Raw genomic sequence first — 17,584 nt, 5'->3', positions numbered from 1 at the left:
CGTCAGCCTCTCTGCTCCTATGATGCTGCTTGGCCTGCTGTGTTCATCCAGCCCTGCACCTTGTTGTCAGCAGAAGTTTCTGTTACTTTTACACAAGCCCTGACGCTGCAGCAATGGTTCAACATTTATTTTAATTTCATATCTTTTGAAGGTCCCATTAAGTCATTGCCTCTCTCAAATTCTCTATCTCTAATTGAAAACTTTATGAAGGACTACATCTTCCAATCACCAGCACACTCTCTCAATTCCTTTAATGGCAGACACCGCCCACTCCCCTTTGTTTGGTCACCAGAGACTCCGCCCACCCCTCCCTTTTTCCGTCACGGGAGACTCCGCCCACTCCCTTTCCGTTCGTTAACGTAGAACACCGTTGTGTCACGGGTTGGTCCCGCCCATTCCGTGCTGCCCCCTCACGGGGCGGGGTCACTCTTGTCCGGGTGCGGTACGTTCTTTAGTGCTGGAGGTCCTCAGGCTGGCAGTTAGTTGCTCTCCTTGGTGTTCTCAAAAATTCCTGTGAACATAGAAAGAGTTAGATATGCCTCACTTTGTACAAAATCTTCGCAATTTACTCAGTAACCAGCCGGAAGAGTTTGAACAAGTTGAGGAGGAGGATGTTAGGAGTTGGGGGTTGACAGGTCAGTGCTGTTTAAGCGGATTGTAGCCGACTCCTGGAGAGGGCTGAGGACACCTGACTGGTCACAGGCCTCACTTGAGTAACCTTAAACTCTTCCTGGGCACCTCAAACCCAGTTATTAAATTGTCTTAATCCGACTATCTCTCACAGGCCTCTCTTTAAATCGTGAGGCATACTCAACAATTACTGCCCATGCCCTGAATATAACCTACTTCTTGGCCTCTTTCTAAATAATTCTCACTCTCTGAAAATTGGGTAATGATGGTGACCTGTCAGTTTTCTTTTTCAATATTAACCACTTTGCGATAACTGCACTTTTTGAACGGATTTTATTCACTCGCGGAAGAGCGATACGGCTGTAAACAGTTCTTGCGTCCATGGAAAGTTCCCAAAGTCTCCAATCAGATTCTAGAGTCGTAGAGTCATACAGCGCGGAATAATCCCAAACTAAACTAGTTGTAATTGTACCCGCATCCACAACTTCATCAGAAAGTTCATTCCACACGCGAACCACCCTCTAATAAAAAGACTCCCTTGTCCGCTCCACACTCCCCTCCAGCTCCACCACACCCGGCACTTTCCCCTGCAACCGCAGGAAGTGCTACACCTGCCCCCATACCTCCTCCCTCACCCCCATCCCAGGCCCCAAGAAGACTTTCCACATCAAGCGGATGTTCACCTGCACATCTGCCAATGTGGTATACTGCATCCGCTGTACCCGGTGTGGCTACCTCTACATCGGGGAAACCAAGCGGAGGCTCGGGGACTGCTTTGCAGAACACCTACACTCGGTTCGCAATAAACAACTGCACCTCCCAGTCGCGAACCATTTCAACTCCCCCTCCCATTCCTCAGATGACATGTCCATCCTGGGCCTCCTGCAGTGCCACAACGACGCCACCCGAAGGTTGCAGGAACAGCAACTCATATTCCGCTTGGGAACCCTGCAGCCCAATGGTATCAATGTGGACTTCACAAGTTTCAAAATCTCCCCTCCCCCTACCGCATCCCAAAACCAGTCCAGCTCGTCCCTGCCTCCCTAACCTGTTCTTGCTGCCACCTATCCCCTCCTCCCACCTCAAGCCGCACCTCCATCTCCTACCGACCAACTTCATCCCGCCCCCTTGACCTGTCCGTCCTCCCTGGACTGACCTATCCCCTTCCTAACTCCCCACCTACAATCACCTTTACTGGCTCCATCCCCGCCTCTTCGACCTGTTTGTTTCCTCTCCTCTATCCATCTTCTATCCGCCTCCCACTCTCTCCCTATTTATTTCAAAACCCCCTTCCCCTCCCCCTTTTCTGATGAAGGGTCTAGGCCCGAAACGTCAGCCTCTCTGCCCCTATGATGCTGCTTGGCCTGCTGTGTTCATCCAGCCCTGCACCTTGTTGTCTCGGATTCTCCAGCATCTGCAGTTCCTACTATCTCTAATAAAAAGCCTCGTCTTTTTAAAATCTCTCTCCTCTCAACTTAAAATGTGCCCCCGGTCTTGAAATTCTTAGGGAAATTACAACTACTATCAACGCCTCTCATTATTTCATTAACTTCTACCAGCTCACCTCTCAACCTTCTGTGCTCCAGTGGAGAAAGTCCTAGCCTTTCTTTATAACTCAAATCTTCTATACCCGGTAACATCCTGGTAAATCTCTTCAGAACCTTTTCCAGTTTGATAATATCCTTTCTGTTCTGAGGAAGGGTCTCCGGACCCAAAACGTTAACTCTGTTTTCTCCTCCACAGATGCTGCCAGACCTGCTGAGCTTTTCCAGCAACTTCATTTTTGTTCCTGATTTACAGCATCTGCAGTTCTTTTGGTTTTTATTTAATATCCCTTCGGGTTTTTATTTAATATCCTTTCTGTACCGGGTGATCAAAACTGGACACACTAAAATGTCAATCAGCTGATAGAGGAGCCAACTGAACATTGTTGTTGTTTCTTGTAAATTATTACAATGAGCATCTTGAATTGCCAAACATAACTAAGTCTTAGCCTCAGTTGTATTTGATGTTTCACAAGTACTCCAGTGGTGGTGGATGGAAGAGCAGTTTGAGTAGATGAGTTAAGTATACATAACAAAAATGCATTGGTACAACATTAAAAGAATAGTAATCTCACCAGTTTACTAAATAAACTTATTGATGAGAAACAAAGTGAAATAACCTCAATGCATTTTGCCAGCCTCATTGTTTATCCGAAATAAATGAAACCTGATCCCAGCTCTGTATTAAAAACTGTAAGAACTGTGGATATTGTAAATCAAAAACAAAAACAGAACTTTTCCTCGATATTTGCATCCATTGCCAACGTTGAGCATTTTTGCATCAGCTGTCATGTACAACTGTCAGAAACTAGAGATTTTAGTTACAAAAATAAATAAGATATCTTTGTATTGAGTAAATTGAATTAGGAGGGTGTTTGATGTTCAGTGTTATTACTTTTCATGGGCTAAATCAGAAAAGTTGATTTGTAATGATCAGAAAATTGCAAGAATAAATTAACATGAGCAGGAGTAGGTCATTCTACCCTTCAGTGCAAATCTTCCATTCAATAAGATCATGGCTGATCTGATTATTCAACATCCCTGATAACCTTCCAGTCACTCACTTGCTAATCAGGAACCAGTCTCCTGCTGGCTTAAAAATGTTCTGCCAAGCCTCTACTTCTACCACATTTGAGAAAGAGATCCATAGGCACTCGACCCATTGAGAAAAATAATTCTTCTCATCAGTCTTAAATGGACAACCCATTACCTATAAACAGTGACCCCCTAGTTCTGAATTGTCCTGTGAGCAGAAACATCCTTATAACATTTGTCTTTCAAAACACTCAGGATCTTGTATACTTCACTCAAGTTGCCCTTTCTCATCAGTCAACTTGCCTATTCCGGGTCTAGTAAGCCTTCTAAAATTGCTTAATACTGTTGCTAATGTATTTACATGCTTCCTTAAATGAGGGGCCCACTGTGTGCACAGTACTGTAGATGTCGTATCACCTGCATAACAGAAATTCCCTACATTTGTATTTAATTCTGCTTGCACAAAACTATAACATTCAATTAAATTTCTCATTTGCTTGCTGTACTTACTTGCAATTTCTGCATGAAAGCCCCTCGAACCCTCCGTAGGTCAGAGTTCTGCAAACCTTCACCATTTAGACTGTGCTTTTTCAGTTTTCCTGCCAAAATGGACAATTTCACAATTTTCCACATTATACTGTGTTTGCTATGTCTTTGCCCGCATGTCTGTCTATATCTCTTTGTAGATTACTTGCATTCTCTTCACAACTTACTTTCCTACCCATCCTTGTGTTATCAGTAAATTAACCCTAACCTTTGGTCCCCTCATCCAAGTCATTTCTATGTAGAACGTTGAGCCCCAGTATGGATTCCTGTGGCACAGCAAAATAGGTGACATACTGGTACTGTCACTAGACTGATAATCCAGAAGGCCAAGCTAATACGTTGAGGACATGAGTTCCAGTCCCACCATCGTAGATGAGGAATTACTCACTGTAGTGGTGACCATTAAGTCATTGTCAGTTATTTTAAAACCCACCTGGTTCTCCAATGTCCTTTCAGGAAGGAAATCTGCCATCCTTACCTGGTCTGGCTTGCTTGTGACTCTATGCCCTCAACAATATGGTTAATTCTTTACTGTCCCCTAGCAAGCTTTCAATTCCCATTTTGTGTCCCTTTTTGAATAAAGGTGTTAAATTTGCTATTTACCAATCTAAAGGAACATTCCCTGAATATAAAGAATGTTGGAAAATTAAAACCGATGAATTAACTATCTCACCAGGTGCCACTTTTAAAACCCCAGGATTAAGTCCATCAGGACGTAAGGACTTGTCAGCCCACACCGCCAACAGTTTGCACAATACTGCTTCCCCTGTGATTGTAATATTCGGATTCTTCCCTTTCTTCCATGTCCTGATTTACAACTATATCTGGAATGTAACCTTTATCTCCAAAGTGAAGATCAATGCAAAATAATAATTCAGTTAATCCTCCATTTTCCCGTATCAATAACTTAAGCTCACTTTCTAAGGGACGAATGCTCACTGTGTTAACTTTTTTCAAAATATTTGTGAAAACTGTTATCTGTTTTTATATTTCCAGTGAGATTTCTCTTGTACATATTTTTCTCCCTTAATAGTTTTTTGCTGTTTTTCATATTCTGTCAAATCTCCTGACCAACCACTCATCTTTGTGCTTGTCATTATTTTTGATTGTTTGACACTAATGTTTTTACTTAATCATAGATTCAAGGCCCTCCCTTTAGAATTTTCTTTCATTGATATAGAACAGCTCTGGCTAACGATCTATCCCTTTACAAAATTTGCCAGCTCACATTACCTATCTCTGCTTTTATACCATTTTAAATATAGTAACATGACTATAAGTTTGAAGGAAAAGTCTTTTTTTTTTACAAAGAGGGTTTTATTAGAAGGTATAATGAGCTTTCAGAAAAATATAAAATTGGAATCTTTAAAATGAAACAGGCAAACATTTGAAATAGGGAAAAAATGAAAGACAGGGGAATGTAAGTGGTTAAGTCATTCAAAACAGTGACAAGTTCCTTTGTGTGCTCATCTACATTGGCTCTAAGTCTAGCAACACCTCAATCTTAAACAATTAACTCATTGAGAGACCTATTTCTTTGACTATTTATCTCATTGAGGATATATTTAGTTTCCTAATGCTTCTAAAATTTATTATTTGATATTTTCTACCTTAAAATGTATCTGTCCATCTTGTTAGCCTTAGCAATGTTCTCTTCCCATTTAAAAACCTCACCACAGTTCTTCATATCTCTAGTCTAGCATGAGCAAAAAAAATGCCATTGTTCCTTAGACTCTTAAATTCAGATCACTTAACTGTCGTAAATAGGAGGAGTCCCAACACTGAGTAACAGTCATCATAAATTACCAGCCTGGAATTCTTTCTTTTGTGCTTACCTTTTCTTTCTGCCCTCCAATTTTCTCATGAACTATATCCTTTTATTTCATGTGTTTAATTTTGTATTTACCAAAACTCCCTGATTTTGTACCATGTCAAATAGCGGGGTCTATTACCAGTCATATTTTTCTTCTTAGGTATAAGTCTTCGTCCATACCAACTTATTGGTTTAAATTGGCTGGTTCAGCGCTACAGTATTCAACATGGCAGCATCCTCGCAGATGAAATGGGTCTGGGTAAAACATGTCAGGTAGGATAGCTTGTACAATGGCAGTTTTTTGTGTACTAGTTTTTCAAAGAATTATTGTTGATATTGCCATTGAGACAGTGTATTGCAAATAGTAATAGATTACTGGTATCACTTTCTGGCAAATCCCATTGGCCATTATAATTGTGGCACAATTGGTGGTTAACAATAAATTGTTGATTCATCATTTGTAAAGCACTTCATATGGATGTATTTAAAAAATTAAATGCTGAGCCCAAGTAAGAAGTAATCAAGCAGATGACCAAAGGCTTTGTCAAAGAGGTGACATTTAAACAGAGTTTTAAATGAACAGAGGAAATTATAGAGATCGTATAATGAATTCTCAAGCTTGGGGCCGAGAACGCAGTTCCTCCAGTGGCAGGGAGAAGCAAGAAGGAATACACCAAAGATTAGTCTCAGAGAAACAACCGATTTGTCAGTATGGTTGTAGGGCTGACGGAGCTCATGGTGATAGGGAAGGGTTTGGAAAGGAAGGGTTGAAAACTTGGAGGGAGTGCAAGTTCTGTTGATTACAATTTAATCTCAAATCCTAACATTAATTTCTTAATTCAGTCTGGTGTAGTAACTTGAGAAGCTTTACTTAGATTATAAATGATACCTATCAAAGTTGGGCGACAATTTAGTGGGTGTGGTTACAGCTTTCCTGTCAATACAGTGTGGAGCTGGAGGAACACAGCAGGTCAGGCAGCATCAGAGGAGCAGGACAGTCAATGTTTGGGGCCTAGACCCTTCATCAGGACTGGGGATGGGGAAGGGAGCTGGGAAATAAATAGAGGAAAGAGGGGTGGGGCTGGGGGAAGATAGGTGGGATGGCGACATGTGGATGCAGGTAGGGATAGTGGGGATTGGTCATTGGGAGGTGTGGGTGGATAGGTGTGCAAGAAGATGCACAGGTTGTGTCAGATCAAGGAGGCGGGGATGAGATGGAGGGTTGGACATGCGATGAGGCCAGGGGTGGGGAGACTTTGAAACTGGTGAATTCCATGTTTAGGCCATCGGGCTGTGGCTCCCGAGGTGGAATATGAGGTATTGTTCCTCCATTTTGCTTGTGTCATCATTGTGGCACTGGAGGAGGCCCAGGATGAACATGTCACCCAGGGAGTTGGAGGGGGAGTTAAAATGGTTGGCGGCCAGGAAGTGGTGTTGATGACAGCGTACGGAGCGCAGGTGCTCCGCAAATCTGTCCCCGCGTCTACATTTGGTCTCACCAATGTAGAGGAGGCCACATTAGGAGCAATGGATACAGTAGACCAGGTTGGAGGATGTACAAGTGAACCCCTGTCAGATATGGAAATTTTGACTTGGGCCTCGGATAGAGGTGAGAGGGGAGGTGTAGGGGCATGTGTAGCACCTCCTGTGGTTGCAAGGAAAGGTGACTGGTGTGGTAGGGTTGGTGGGGAGTGTGGAATGGACGAGGGAGTCGCAGAGTGAGCAGTTCCTACGAAAGGGAGATAGGGGTGGGGAGGGAAATATCTCTTTGGTGGTGGGGTCGGATTGCAGGTGGCAGAAATGGCAGAGGATGATGTACTAGATACGGAGGTTGTTGAGGTGGTATGTGAGGTCCAGGGGGATCTGTCTTTATTTTTGTTGGAGGGAGAGGTTTTGAGGGCAGAAGTGCGGGAAATGCAAGCGATATGGGTGAGAGCATTTTCGATCAATGGACGGGGGAAGTTGCGGTCCTTGAAGTAGGACGTCATCGGGGATGTCCATGAGTGGAATGCTCCATCTTGGGAGCAGATGCAGGAGAGGCGGAGGAATTGGGAATAAGGGATCGCATTCTTGCAGGAGGGTGGGTGAGAGAATGCTATGGGAGTCGGTGGGGTTTGAAATAGATGTCGGTGCAGAGACGGTTACTGGATATGGAGACAGAGAGGTCCAGGAAGGGTAGGAGGGAGATGATCCAGGTGAATTTGAGGTTGGGGTGAAAGGTGTTAGTAAAGTTGATGAACTGTTCAAGCTCCTCATAGGAGCACGAGGTGGTGCCGAACCAGTCATCAATGGAGCAGTGCAAGAGATGAGGGATGGTGCCAGTGTAACAGCGGAGGAGGCACTGTTCCACCTACCCTACAAAAAGGCAGGCATAGCTCAGACCCATACAGGTGCCCATAGTCACCCCTTTGGTTTGTAGGAAGTGGGAGGAGTGAAAGGAAAAGTTGTTGAGGGTAAGGACAAATTCTGTGAAGCGGATGAGGGTGTCATTGGACGGGAACTGGTTAGGCCTGCTGGAGAGGAAGAGCGGAGGTTCTTTAGGCCATCTGTGTGGGGCAATACACGTGTACAGGGATTGGATGTCCATGATGAAGATGAGGTTTTGGGGGCTGGGGAATTGAAAGTCCTGGAGGAGGTGGAGGGCATGGGTAGTGTCCTGAATGTTGGTGGGGAGTTCCTGGACGAGGGGGGAAAAGGTAGAGTCAAGGTATGTGGAGATGAGTTCAGTGGGGCAGGAGCAGGCAGAGACGATGGGTCAACAGGTCAGTCAGGTTTGTGGATTTTGGGAAGGAGATAGAAATGGGCGGTGTGGGTTTGGGGAATGATGAGCTTGGAGGCAGTGAGTGGGAGGTCTCCTGAGGTGATAAGATTACGGATGGTCCAAGAGACAATGATCTGATGATCAGGAGTGGGGTAATAATCGAAGTGGGGAGGTAGGAGGAGGTGTCTGAGGAAGGGTCACCGGACCCGAAACATTAACTCTGGTTTTTTCTTCACAGATGCTGCCAGACCTGCTGGGCTTTTCCAGCAACTTCTGTTTTTGTTCCTGATTTACAGCATCCGTAGTTCTTTCGGTTTTTAGTCAGAGAGCTAGCACCTGGCCTTTGCAATGTAGAGGTCAGTGCGCATATCACTACTGCGCCTCCTTATCCACGGGTTTCCTGTTCAGCTTAGGGTGCGGGTCAACACTTGGCCTTTGGCCTCTCTCTAACACCTGGTGGGCTTTGTCCTTTCAAGCGGACACAGGGTAATTTTACTTTCAAACTTCGTAGCCTTATGTTACTGAAAGATGTTGCTTATACTTCTTTCCAAGCCACAACCCACAGCATGATCAGTTACATCATTACATTCTGATTGTCTTACATTAGGTTAGGCTTATTGCTACAAAAACAGAAATTGCTGGAGAAACTCAGCAGATCTGGCAGCATCTGTGGAGAGAAAACAGAAGTAACATTTCGGGTCTGGTGACTCCTCTCCAGAACTCACTCAGTTGAGAAAACACCCATTAAATCAGGCACTTAAAACTAACCATTCAACTTTGCTTCGAGCTATCAGCTAGCTGATGTTTGTTTTCATTCCTGCTGTGTTTGAATGCTTGGGAAAATGTTTACATTGACATTTTTTAAAGGCAGCAGATATAACACGGTGGCTCAGTGGTTAGCACTGCTGCTTCATACTGCCAGGACTCAGGTTCGATTCCACCCTCAGGCGACTGTCTGTGTGGAGTTTGCACGTTCTCCCTGTGTCTGCGTAGGTTTCCTCCGGGTGCTCCGGTTTCATCCCACAGTCCAAAGATGTGCAGGCTGGGTGGATTGGCCATGCTAAATTGCCCATAGTGTTCAGGGATGTGTAGATTAGGTGGGTTTTAGGGGGATGGGTCTGGGTGGTATGCTCTGAGAGTTGGTGTGGACTTGTTGGGCCGAAGGGCCTGTTCCCACACTGTAGGGATTCTATGATCATTCTATGAACTTGACAACTATGTAAAAACTAATACGAAGATCACAAAGTGCTAATCTAAACAAAATATTGTGCAGAGTTATGTAAAAGAGTGAAGTAGTGAAATATTATTTGATATACCATCTGGGCTAATGAAAAGGATCATAGAATTACAAACTTTACCAAGTTAATTCTGATACAAAGTTTACGTTTAATCATCTAGAATGATCTCATCTTCTGAAGCAAGTAAAAGCAACACCAGTATAGAAACAGAGCTATGACTTATGATTTCTTGATAAAGGCTGACAATTTAGGAGTGTATCAACTCTGCCTTCTTTGTCCTGAAAATGGCATGTTCTCTCAAATATGAAATTGGAATGAACTAAATAAGAGGCCTGCTTCACCCTTGCAGTTATACTTCTAAAACATTAAGTATATTGTCTTCACTCTGTTCACAATCCCATGGTGCATTTCTTTAAGCCAGACTAAGCATGCTGTTCAAGTACCAAGATCTGCAATGATATGATTAAGCAGACTATATAACACTGATTTAGGGGGCTCTTGTGGCACAATGGTAGCATCCCTATCACTGGGCTAGGAGGCCTTGGTTTAAGTCCCACCTGCTCCAGAGATGTATCATAACATAAAAACTGAAAGAACTGCAGATCCTGTAAATCAGGAACAAAAACAGAAGTTGCTGGAAAAGCTCAGCAGGTCTGGCAGCATCTGTAAAGAAAAATCAGACTTAATGTTTTGGGTCCATTCTGAGGCAGGGTCACCAGAGCTGAAACGTTAACTCTGATTTTTTCTTCACAGATGCTGCCAGACCTACTAAGCTTTTCCAGCAACTTCTGTTTATGTATCATAACACCTCTGAACAGGTTGATTAAAAGTGCCTCCTTACCTCTGGGCCGGGAGGCCCTCGTTCATGGCCCACCTGTCTGAACAGGTTGATTACAAATATCTATAATATTAATCACTGAGTATACTTTAATTGTGTAATTATAACTAAATAATGTCAATCATAAAATGTTAGTTTCCTGATAATCCTATAGAAATTTGGGATATTTCAGCGTAGGTCACCAAGGGCTGGAAATGTGACCAGGTGGGATTTGATGCAGACTTGCACATATTGCAAATATAATGAAATTTTTGCTTTCATTTTCTCAGTCAATATGTTTTCTTCTCTGCCTAACTGGAAGACAAAAGGAGAAAGGTCCTTTTTTGATCCTGTGTCCACTGTCAGTACTGAAGAACTGGACAGAAGAACTGGCAGGGTAAACATGTAAAATATAAAAATTATTCTGTTTTCTGGATTGCTTTTTTTTTAAAGTTTTCTCTTAACCTATCATTATTGGGAGAACAGTGAAGTAAAAACAGGTGCTTTGAATAGATGAAAATAATTAGCTTGCCTAAGTACTCCACATTAATAACACTGTAGAGATGAATTTGATTTTGGGTGACAAACACAATAGAGAATTTCTCCTAATTATCATTTTGTTCACCTCAGTTTAAATTAAACTCAGGAGATATTTAATTTGCATCTGAATCATCGTCACCCAAAGTGAGAGTTGCTCTTATCCATTTACTCAGTGCACACATTTATGTACACCATAACTCGACGAAAGAAGGTGCCGGATTTGTTCAGTAAAATTTTCTTATGCATTTAATACCCTTGTCTAGGGCCAGAATTTTACAACCATCTTTTCCCATGACAGTTTATTGCACAGCTCAAAGTGACAGCTTAACCAAATGAGAATTTCATCTTTTGATAATGTATGTAATCAGTAATTCCATTGTTAATTAGCTCTGATTGTGAAATTATTAATTAGAAATTTTAAGTTATAATTTTTAAACAATATTTGAGAGTTTCTGAGTGATTAAATAACAATTAACAATAAAAGGATGCTCTTACACTCCGGAAATTCTTTCCTAAACCTCTCTGCCTCTCAACCTCCCCTCTTATGAGATTATCCTTAAAATTTGCCCATTGAAGCAAACGTTTGGCAGCCTGATCCTAGGTATCCTCCGTTGGCTCAAAATTCTTTTTGGCCTTAGGTTTCATGTTGGATTTGATTTTTTTTTATTTTATCCACTCGCAGGTTGAGGACTGGGTAGCATTTACTGTCCATCCCTAGTTACCATTGAGCAGGTGATGGTGATTTGCCTTCTTGAACTGCTACTGTCCATTTGGTATAGGTACTCTCCGCCATTAGGATGGCAGTTCCAAGATTTTGACCCAATGACACTTAAGGAATAGTGATAAAGTTCCAAATCTGGATGCTGAGTGGCTTGGAGGGAACTTGCAAGTGGTGGTGTTCCCATTTATCTGCTGCCCTTGTCCTTCTAGATGTAGCGTTCATGGATTTGGACAGTGTTGTCATAGGAGTCTTGGTGAATTTCTGCAGTGAATCTTATTGATGGCACAGACTGCTGCAACTGAATATTAGTGTTTGAGAGACTGAATATTTGTGGTTGTAGTGCCAGTAAAGCAGGCTGCTTTGTCCTGGATGGTGTCAAGCTTCTTAAGTGCTGTTGAAGCTAATCCAGGTGTGTGGGGATTATTCCATCACACTTCTGACTTGTGCTTTGTAGATCATGGACAGGTTTTGGGGAGTCAGGAGTTGAGTTACTTGCTGCAAGATTTCTAGCCTCTGGCCTGCAATTTTAGGCACAGTACTTGTATGACTAGCTTTGTTTCTCACAGAATAACAGTGAATATGCTTCAAAAATACTTGGAAGGCAATTTTGGACATCCTGACGTAGTGTGCTCCATAAATGCAAGTTTTTCCTTTCTTATTGATGTCGTTTAAATGAATAGCCAGCTATATAGTGTGCCACAGAAACAAACCTGCATGTTACTGAGTGTTCATGTTGGAGGTGCAATGTGCTGTACCAAAACATTCTTATAGGAGTGAGAATAAATATATAGTTTTTCATTTATGCAGGTTCGCTCCACGACTTTCAGTGGTTGTGTACACAGGAGATAAGGATACAAGACAAGCTTTGCAACAAGACTTGAAAAATTGCAATTTCCATGTACTTCTCACCACTTATGAGGTAACAATTATAACCAACATCAACTTATAAAGTGTATACGATCACTACTACATTATTGTAACATCTTCAATTTGTAAGACACGCGTGGGTACCAAGCTTAACCAATTGTTCTATCTGTTGTTGTTGGATGCATGTGGGCTAAGTACAATTTTTGTTTATGTCTTGCGTTATTAATATTTTAGCTGTAAACCATGAAGTAGGAATCGCTATTTACGTGGAATTTTGTTCATAGTGTAAGGGTTAGGGGCTTCTTTTTAACATTAGGTATAACTGCTAAATAAATTAGTTAATCGGTATCATTTTGGATCTGCTCGAAATATTGTTGCAATTGGAAAAAATTAACTCAAACATGTAGGTGCTCAACAGATGACTTCGAAAATTTAATGCCTGGTGGTAACTGTTCATGTTAAAAATGCAAGCCCCTTTTAAGGGTTAAACAGTACAGCTCCAGAATTGGGCTTTGAATTTAAGGGTTGGGTTCCCCCACAGTGGGGAATGCAAAGGTGAAAATTGCTGTTTGTGTTAAACTACAGATCCACAATAAAATCCTTGAAAATTTTTGAATCTTTTGCTGCCTATTTTAACATATGGCTATTAGTCTGTTAAGCAGTAACAATATGGATATTAGTAGATGCAATGTCTTGTTGTCTGTGGCCAGGATGCATAATTATTGCTTTATTGATTTGTTGCAAATAATTCCACATAAAATAATTAATGTTTTTACTTGCTGTTTCATTTAGATTTGCTTGAAAGATGCTTCTTTCCTGAGTAGGTGAGTTACTATACAAGTTGGTTATGCTATTGGAAGCAAATAAAAAAAGTACTTCTTTTTATTAAAGCTCTTTTATCAACATATACTTCACCTGTTATAATTAGTTCTAAGAAAATTATTTTAAAAATTAGGTGAAATAATATCAAAGTAAAACAAAGTTCTGGAGTTATACTGAACATCCTATTTATCTAAGCACTTAGCATTTCTAATACTAATTGATATTTGCTGAGTGAGGATACTGTATGTGTAATGGATCGACAAAATATCAAGATTGACTCACTAATGATTGGTGTGCTGCATCGATTTAGAATACAGCCTTCATCAGTCCTTTCTGCAATAGTTCAAACTGAATTGACAGCGTGTATCTCATTGGGTAATATGTCCATGAGAACACCATCATTTGTAAGCTCCGCACCAAATCTTTCACCATGCTAACCTGGAATTATGTTAATATTTCTTCATAATTAAGTCAAAATCATCAATTAGTGATGGGATAATAAATGCTGGTCTCACCAACAACAAACATCCTGTGAATAAATGAATGTTAGAAAATCATTCAGTAAACAATGACTTTACTCAAATAAGGTTGTTGACTTGCTCGCTGAGCTGGCTTGTTTTCGTTCAGACGTTTCGTCACCATGCTAGGTGATATCATCAGTGAGGCCCCTGATGAAGTGATTTTGTTGCACTCCACTTGGAATTTATACCTTCTGGTTCGTTATGGTGAGTAATGTCATTTCCGGTTTTGATCTGTATAGGTTTGTATATGGAGTCCAATTCTATATGTTTGTTGATAGCATTACAGGGAGTTCCAAACCTCAGTATACAGAAAAGCAACCCACACTGATCAAATCCTCAACTTCCACAGCAACCACCCCAATGTCCACAAATAAAGTTGCACTAGGACACTATTTAAATGGGCCACGACACACTGCAACACTCAAACTACGCAGGAAAGAGGAAGAGCACCTATACAAAATCTTTGCTATGAACCGATATCCCTGCAACTTCATCCGCAGATGCCTACTAAACAGACAACAACAGGAGGACACAGTACGCCCTAACACACTGGCCACGCTGCCTTACATCAAGAACATATCAGAATTGACAACAGACTCTTAAGACCACTAGGAATCATGGTAGCCCACAAACCCACAGCCAATCTACAACAAGCACTCACAAGGATTAGAGACCTCATTCCCACAACATGCAGAACCAACAAAATACCATGCAATGACTGCCACAAACATTACATTGGACAGGCAACATTGGAAGGAAACTATCCATCAGAATACATGAATATCAGCTAGCAGCAAAATGACATAACGAACTTTTCTTAATATTGGTACTTTCAGACAATGAAGGCTATCAGTTTAACTGGGACAATGTAACCATAGTAGCCCAAGCCAAACATAGACACGCACGGGAATTCCTAGCGGTATGGTTTTCAACCCGTAATGCTATCGATAAACATGTAGAATTGGATCCTATATACAAACCCATGCAGATCAAAACCAGAAATGACTCTATTCACCAGACAGTGAGCAGCAGTGTGAATCGTACTGAAAACTACCAGTAAACAATCAGTAATCATTGGCAAATGCATTTCCACAAAACTGTTTTCATTCTTTAAGGAATAACGGACCAGACAGGATAAATTCCAAGCGGAGTAGAACAACATTTCTTCATCGGAGGCCTCAATGATAATGTCACCTAGCATGGTGACGAAACGACTGAATGAAAACAAGCCAGCTCGGCGAGCAAGTCAACAACCTCACCCACAACCCGAGCTACAAATCTTTGCTAAATCTTTACTCAAATAATTGATGATGAATAAATACAGATATTTATTTTTGAAAAGAGTGTCAAAAGTTAAAATCAGTCTTCACATAGAGATTGAGCAATATATGGCATTGACATCCGGGTAGAAAAATTATCTGCCAAAATTAGCTGCTCTGTTGATTATCTGGGTAGATGAGGAACAAATTAGTTTATTTACACTTAATTTTTTTTGATCTTCAATTCCGCTAAACTGTGCAATAAATAATGGATTGTGTTCCAGACTGAATTGGAGTGTGCTGATTGTGGATGAGGCCCACAGGTTGAAGAACCAGAACTCTTTACTACATAAGACTCTGAAATCGGTAAGACATTCTTAACATGCAAGTGTTCTATACTGTGTTTTTTTTGTGAGTTGTTTTTGTAAGTTTTGAAATGTGCATTATTCCTTGAAGAATGAAAACAGTTTTGTGGAAATGCATTTGCCAATGATTACTGATTGTTTACTGGTAGTTTTCAGTACGATTCACACTGCTGCTAACTGGAACACCAGCGCAGAACAATCTTTATGAGCTCTATTCGCTGCTAAGCTTTGTGGAACCAAAGGTGTTCTCGGGGGACGAGGTCGATGAATTTACTAAATATTACAGCAATGTAGAAGAGGATGCAGAAAAAGGTGTGCATTTATTTTACCAATTTCAAGTCCTTTAATTTAATCACATTTGAATAGCAATTTTGTCTAATTATAGCCAACATTAGTTTTCTATCTGTACAATGCTTTTGTTGCAGAGCTATCTTGCAATTGGCTTCTAGTTTCTGATGCTGCAGTTCACAGCTGTTTACAGTTTATAGGTGGCACTTGTTCCATTTTGCTGACAAAAATTCTGTCAACTATCTTGTGTCCCAACAGCAGTGCAGCTGAACTTGGAATCTTGATCATGTGATGGATTACAGATATGTCATATGTGCAATGTGTTAAGAAACACAATGTACTAAACTAAATTGATGGTAGTATCTGGTTAGTATAGAAATTTTACACTACTAATGGCCACAAGATTGTTATCTAGAATTAGGAAGGATACTGATCTGTACAATTGCACTGGGTTTCATATATTTGTACCCAATACTTATATCAATTGATCAGCTGAGACCAGACATAAGGGGGCCTCCAGCAGCATAAGGCAAAAATAAGAGATTTATCTTAATTGACAACAGCAGCAATAATTTCTTTGCATTTTCATCCGTCCAACTATAGAGGGCGTATTTTACATTGAAACCATTCATTCTGCAGCATGGTTTCCCAAACTGTGGGTTCAAGGTTTTTGGGTTGTGAGCTGTGGGACAGCAATAGCTGCCGTGGAATTTAGATTGAATTATGCTAACAGATGCAAGGTTCCTTTAAATCCTTGCATTTTTTCATTTGGTGGGTGTGGGGATTTATTGACTAGATCTTGGTCTGATTGATAATGTATTAAAAAAAAGCCTGAGAAAAAATAGGTTTTGTTAGCAACATAGGAACAGGAGTAGGCTATTAGCTCATTGAGCCTGCTGTGCCATTTAATACAATTGTGGCTGATTGAGCACTTTGATGCCTTCTGGGGTAGAGAATTCCAATGATTAAAAACCCTCTGAGTGAAAGAACTCCTCATCTCGCAGCCTAAATGCCATTTCCCTTACTTTTAAATTTTGTCCCTGGGCCTAGACTCCACAATCAGGGGAAATGTTATACCTCCTCTTTCCATTTCTGTTCTTTTAAATATTTTGTAGGTTTCAATGAGATTACATCCCATTCTTCAAAACTCTAAAGAATAGCGACCTAGTTTGCCCAATCTCTGTTCACAGGACTGTCCTGCTATCTTGGGAACAAGGCTAGTGAACTGTTCTGAAGAAGGGTCACAGGGCCTGAAATGAAAACTCTGATTTCACTTCACAGATGCTGCCAGACCTGCTGAGTTTTTCCAGCAATTTCTATTTTTCTTTCTGGTGAACTTTTGTTGCACTCCCTTTATGGTAACAATGTTTTTCCTGATGTAAGGAGACCAGAACTACACTGTGTATTCCTGGGGCAGTCCAACCAAGCCCCAATACAATTGTAGCAAGACTTGGTACTCAAATCCTCTTGCAGTAAAGACTAATATTCCATCAGCCTTCCTAAATTGTTTGCTGTTCCTGCAAGTTAGTCTTCAGTGAATTACTGACAATTACACCCAAGTCCCTTTGCATATCTACACCTTCCACTTCATGTAAGAAATACTCTGCACACCCGTTTTTCGTATCAAAGTGGATAACCTCACATTTTTCCACATTATATTCCATTGCCATGTCTTGCCCAATCACTAATCCTGTCCAACTCCTCCCAAAAACATTTCACATCTTCCTTACAATATGCATTCCTGCTTAGCTCTGCAGATTTTGGAATATTGTGTCCAAATCATTGCTATATATTGTGAACATTGTGGTTCCCACTAG

At 41.2% G+C, this 17,584-nt stretch overlaps 1 protein-coding gene across 3 annotated transcripts in view; it reads left to right on the top strand.

Annotated features, from left to right (window-relative positions):
• Positions 1–396: 396 nt before the first annotated feature.
• The window catches only part of chd1l (chromodomain helicase DNA binding protein 1-like), a 95,777-nt gene continuing 78,589 nt past the window's right edge, over positions 397–17,584 (top strand). Inside the window, exons 1-7 of one of the 3 annotated variants that reach the window (XM_048602713.1) lie at positions 397–635; positions 5,729–5,841; positions 10,675–10,781; positions 12,453–12,564; positions 13,305–13,336; positions 15,399–15,480; positions 15,629–15,791. In XM_048602713.1, coding sequence (XP_048458670.1) covers positions 536–635; positions 5,729–5,841; positions 10,675–10,781; positions 12,453–12,564; positions 13,305–13,336; positions 15,399–15,480; positions 15,629–15,791 — 709 coding nt within the window. In that variant the 5' untranslated portion in view covers positions 397–535. Of the gene's footprint in view, positions 636–5,728; positions 5,842–10,346; positions 10,454–10,674; positions 10,782–12,452; positions 12,565–13,304; positions 13,337–15,398; positions 15,481–15,628; positions 15,792–17,584 lie in introns of those variants that run through there. The other 2 variants (XM_048602712.1, XM_048602714.1) reach the window with 2 other exon arrangements.

Source organism: Rhincodon typus, chromosome 11 (genome assembly GCF_021869965.1).
Source record: "Rhincodon typus isolate 14 chromosome 11, sRhiTyp1.1, whole genome shotgun sequence".
Classification (NCBI taxonomy): domain Eukaryota; kingdom Metazoa; phylum Chordata; class Chondrichthyes; order Orectolobiformes; family Rhincodontidae; genus Rhincodon; species Rhincodon typus.
The sequence above is the reverse complement of the archived record's forward strand: the minus strand, read 5'-3'. Positions and strand labels throughout refer to the sequence as shown.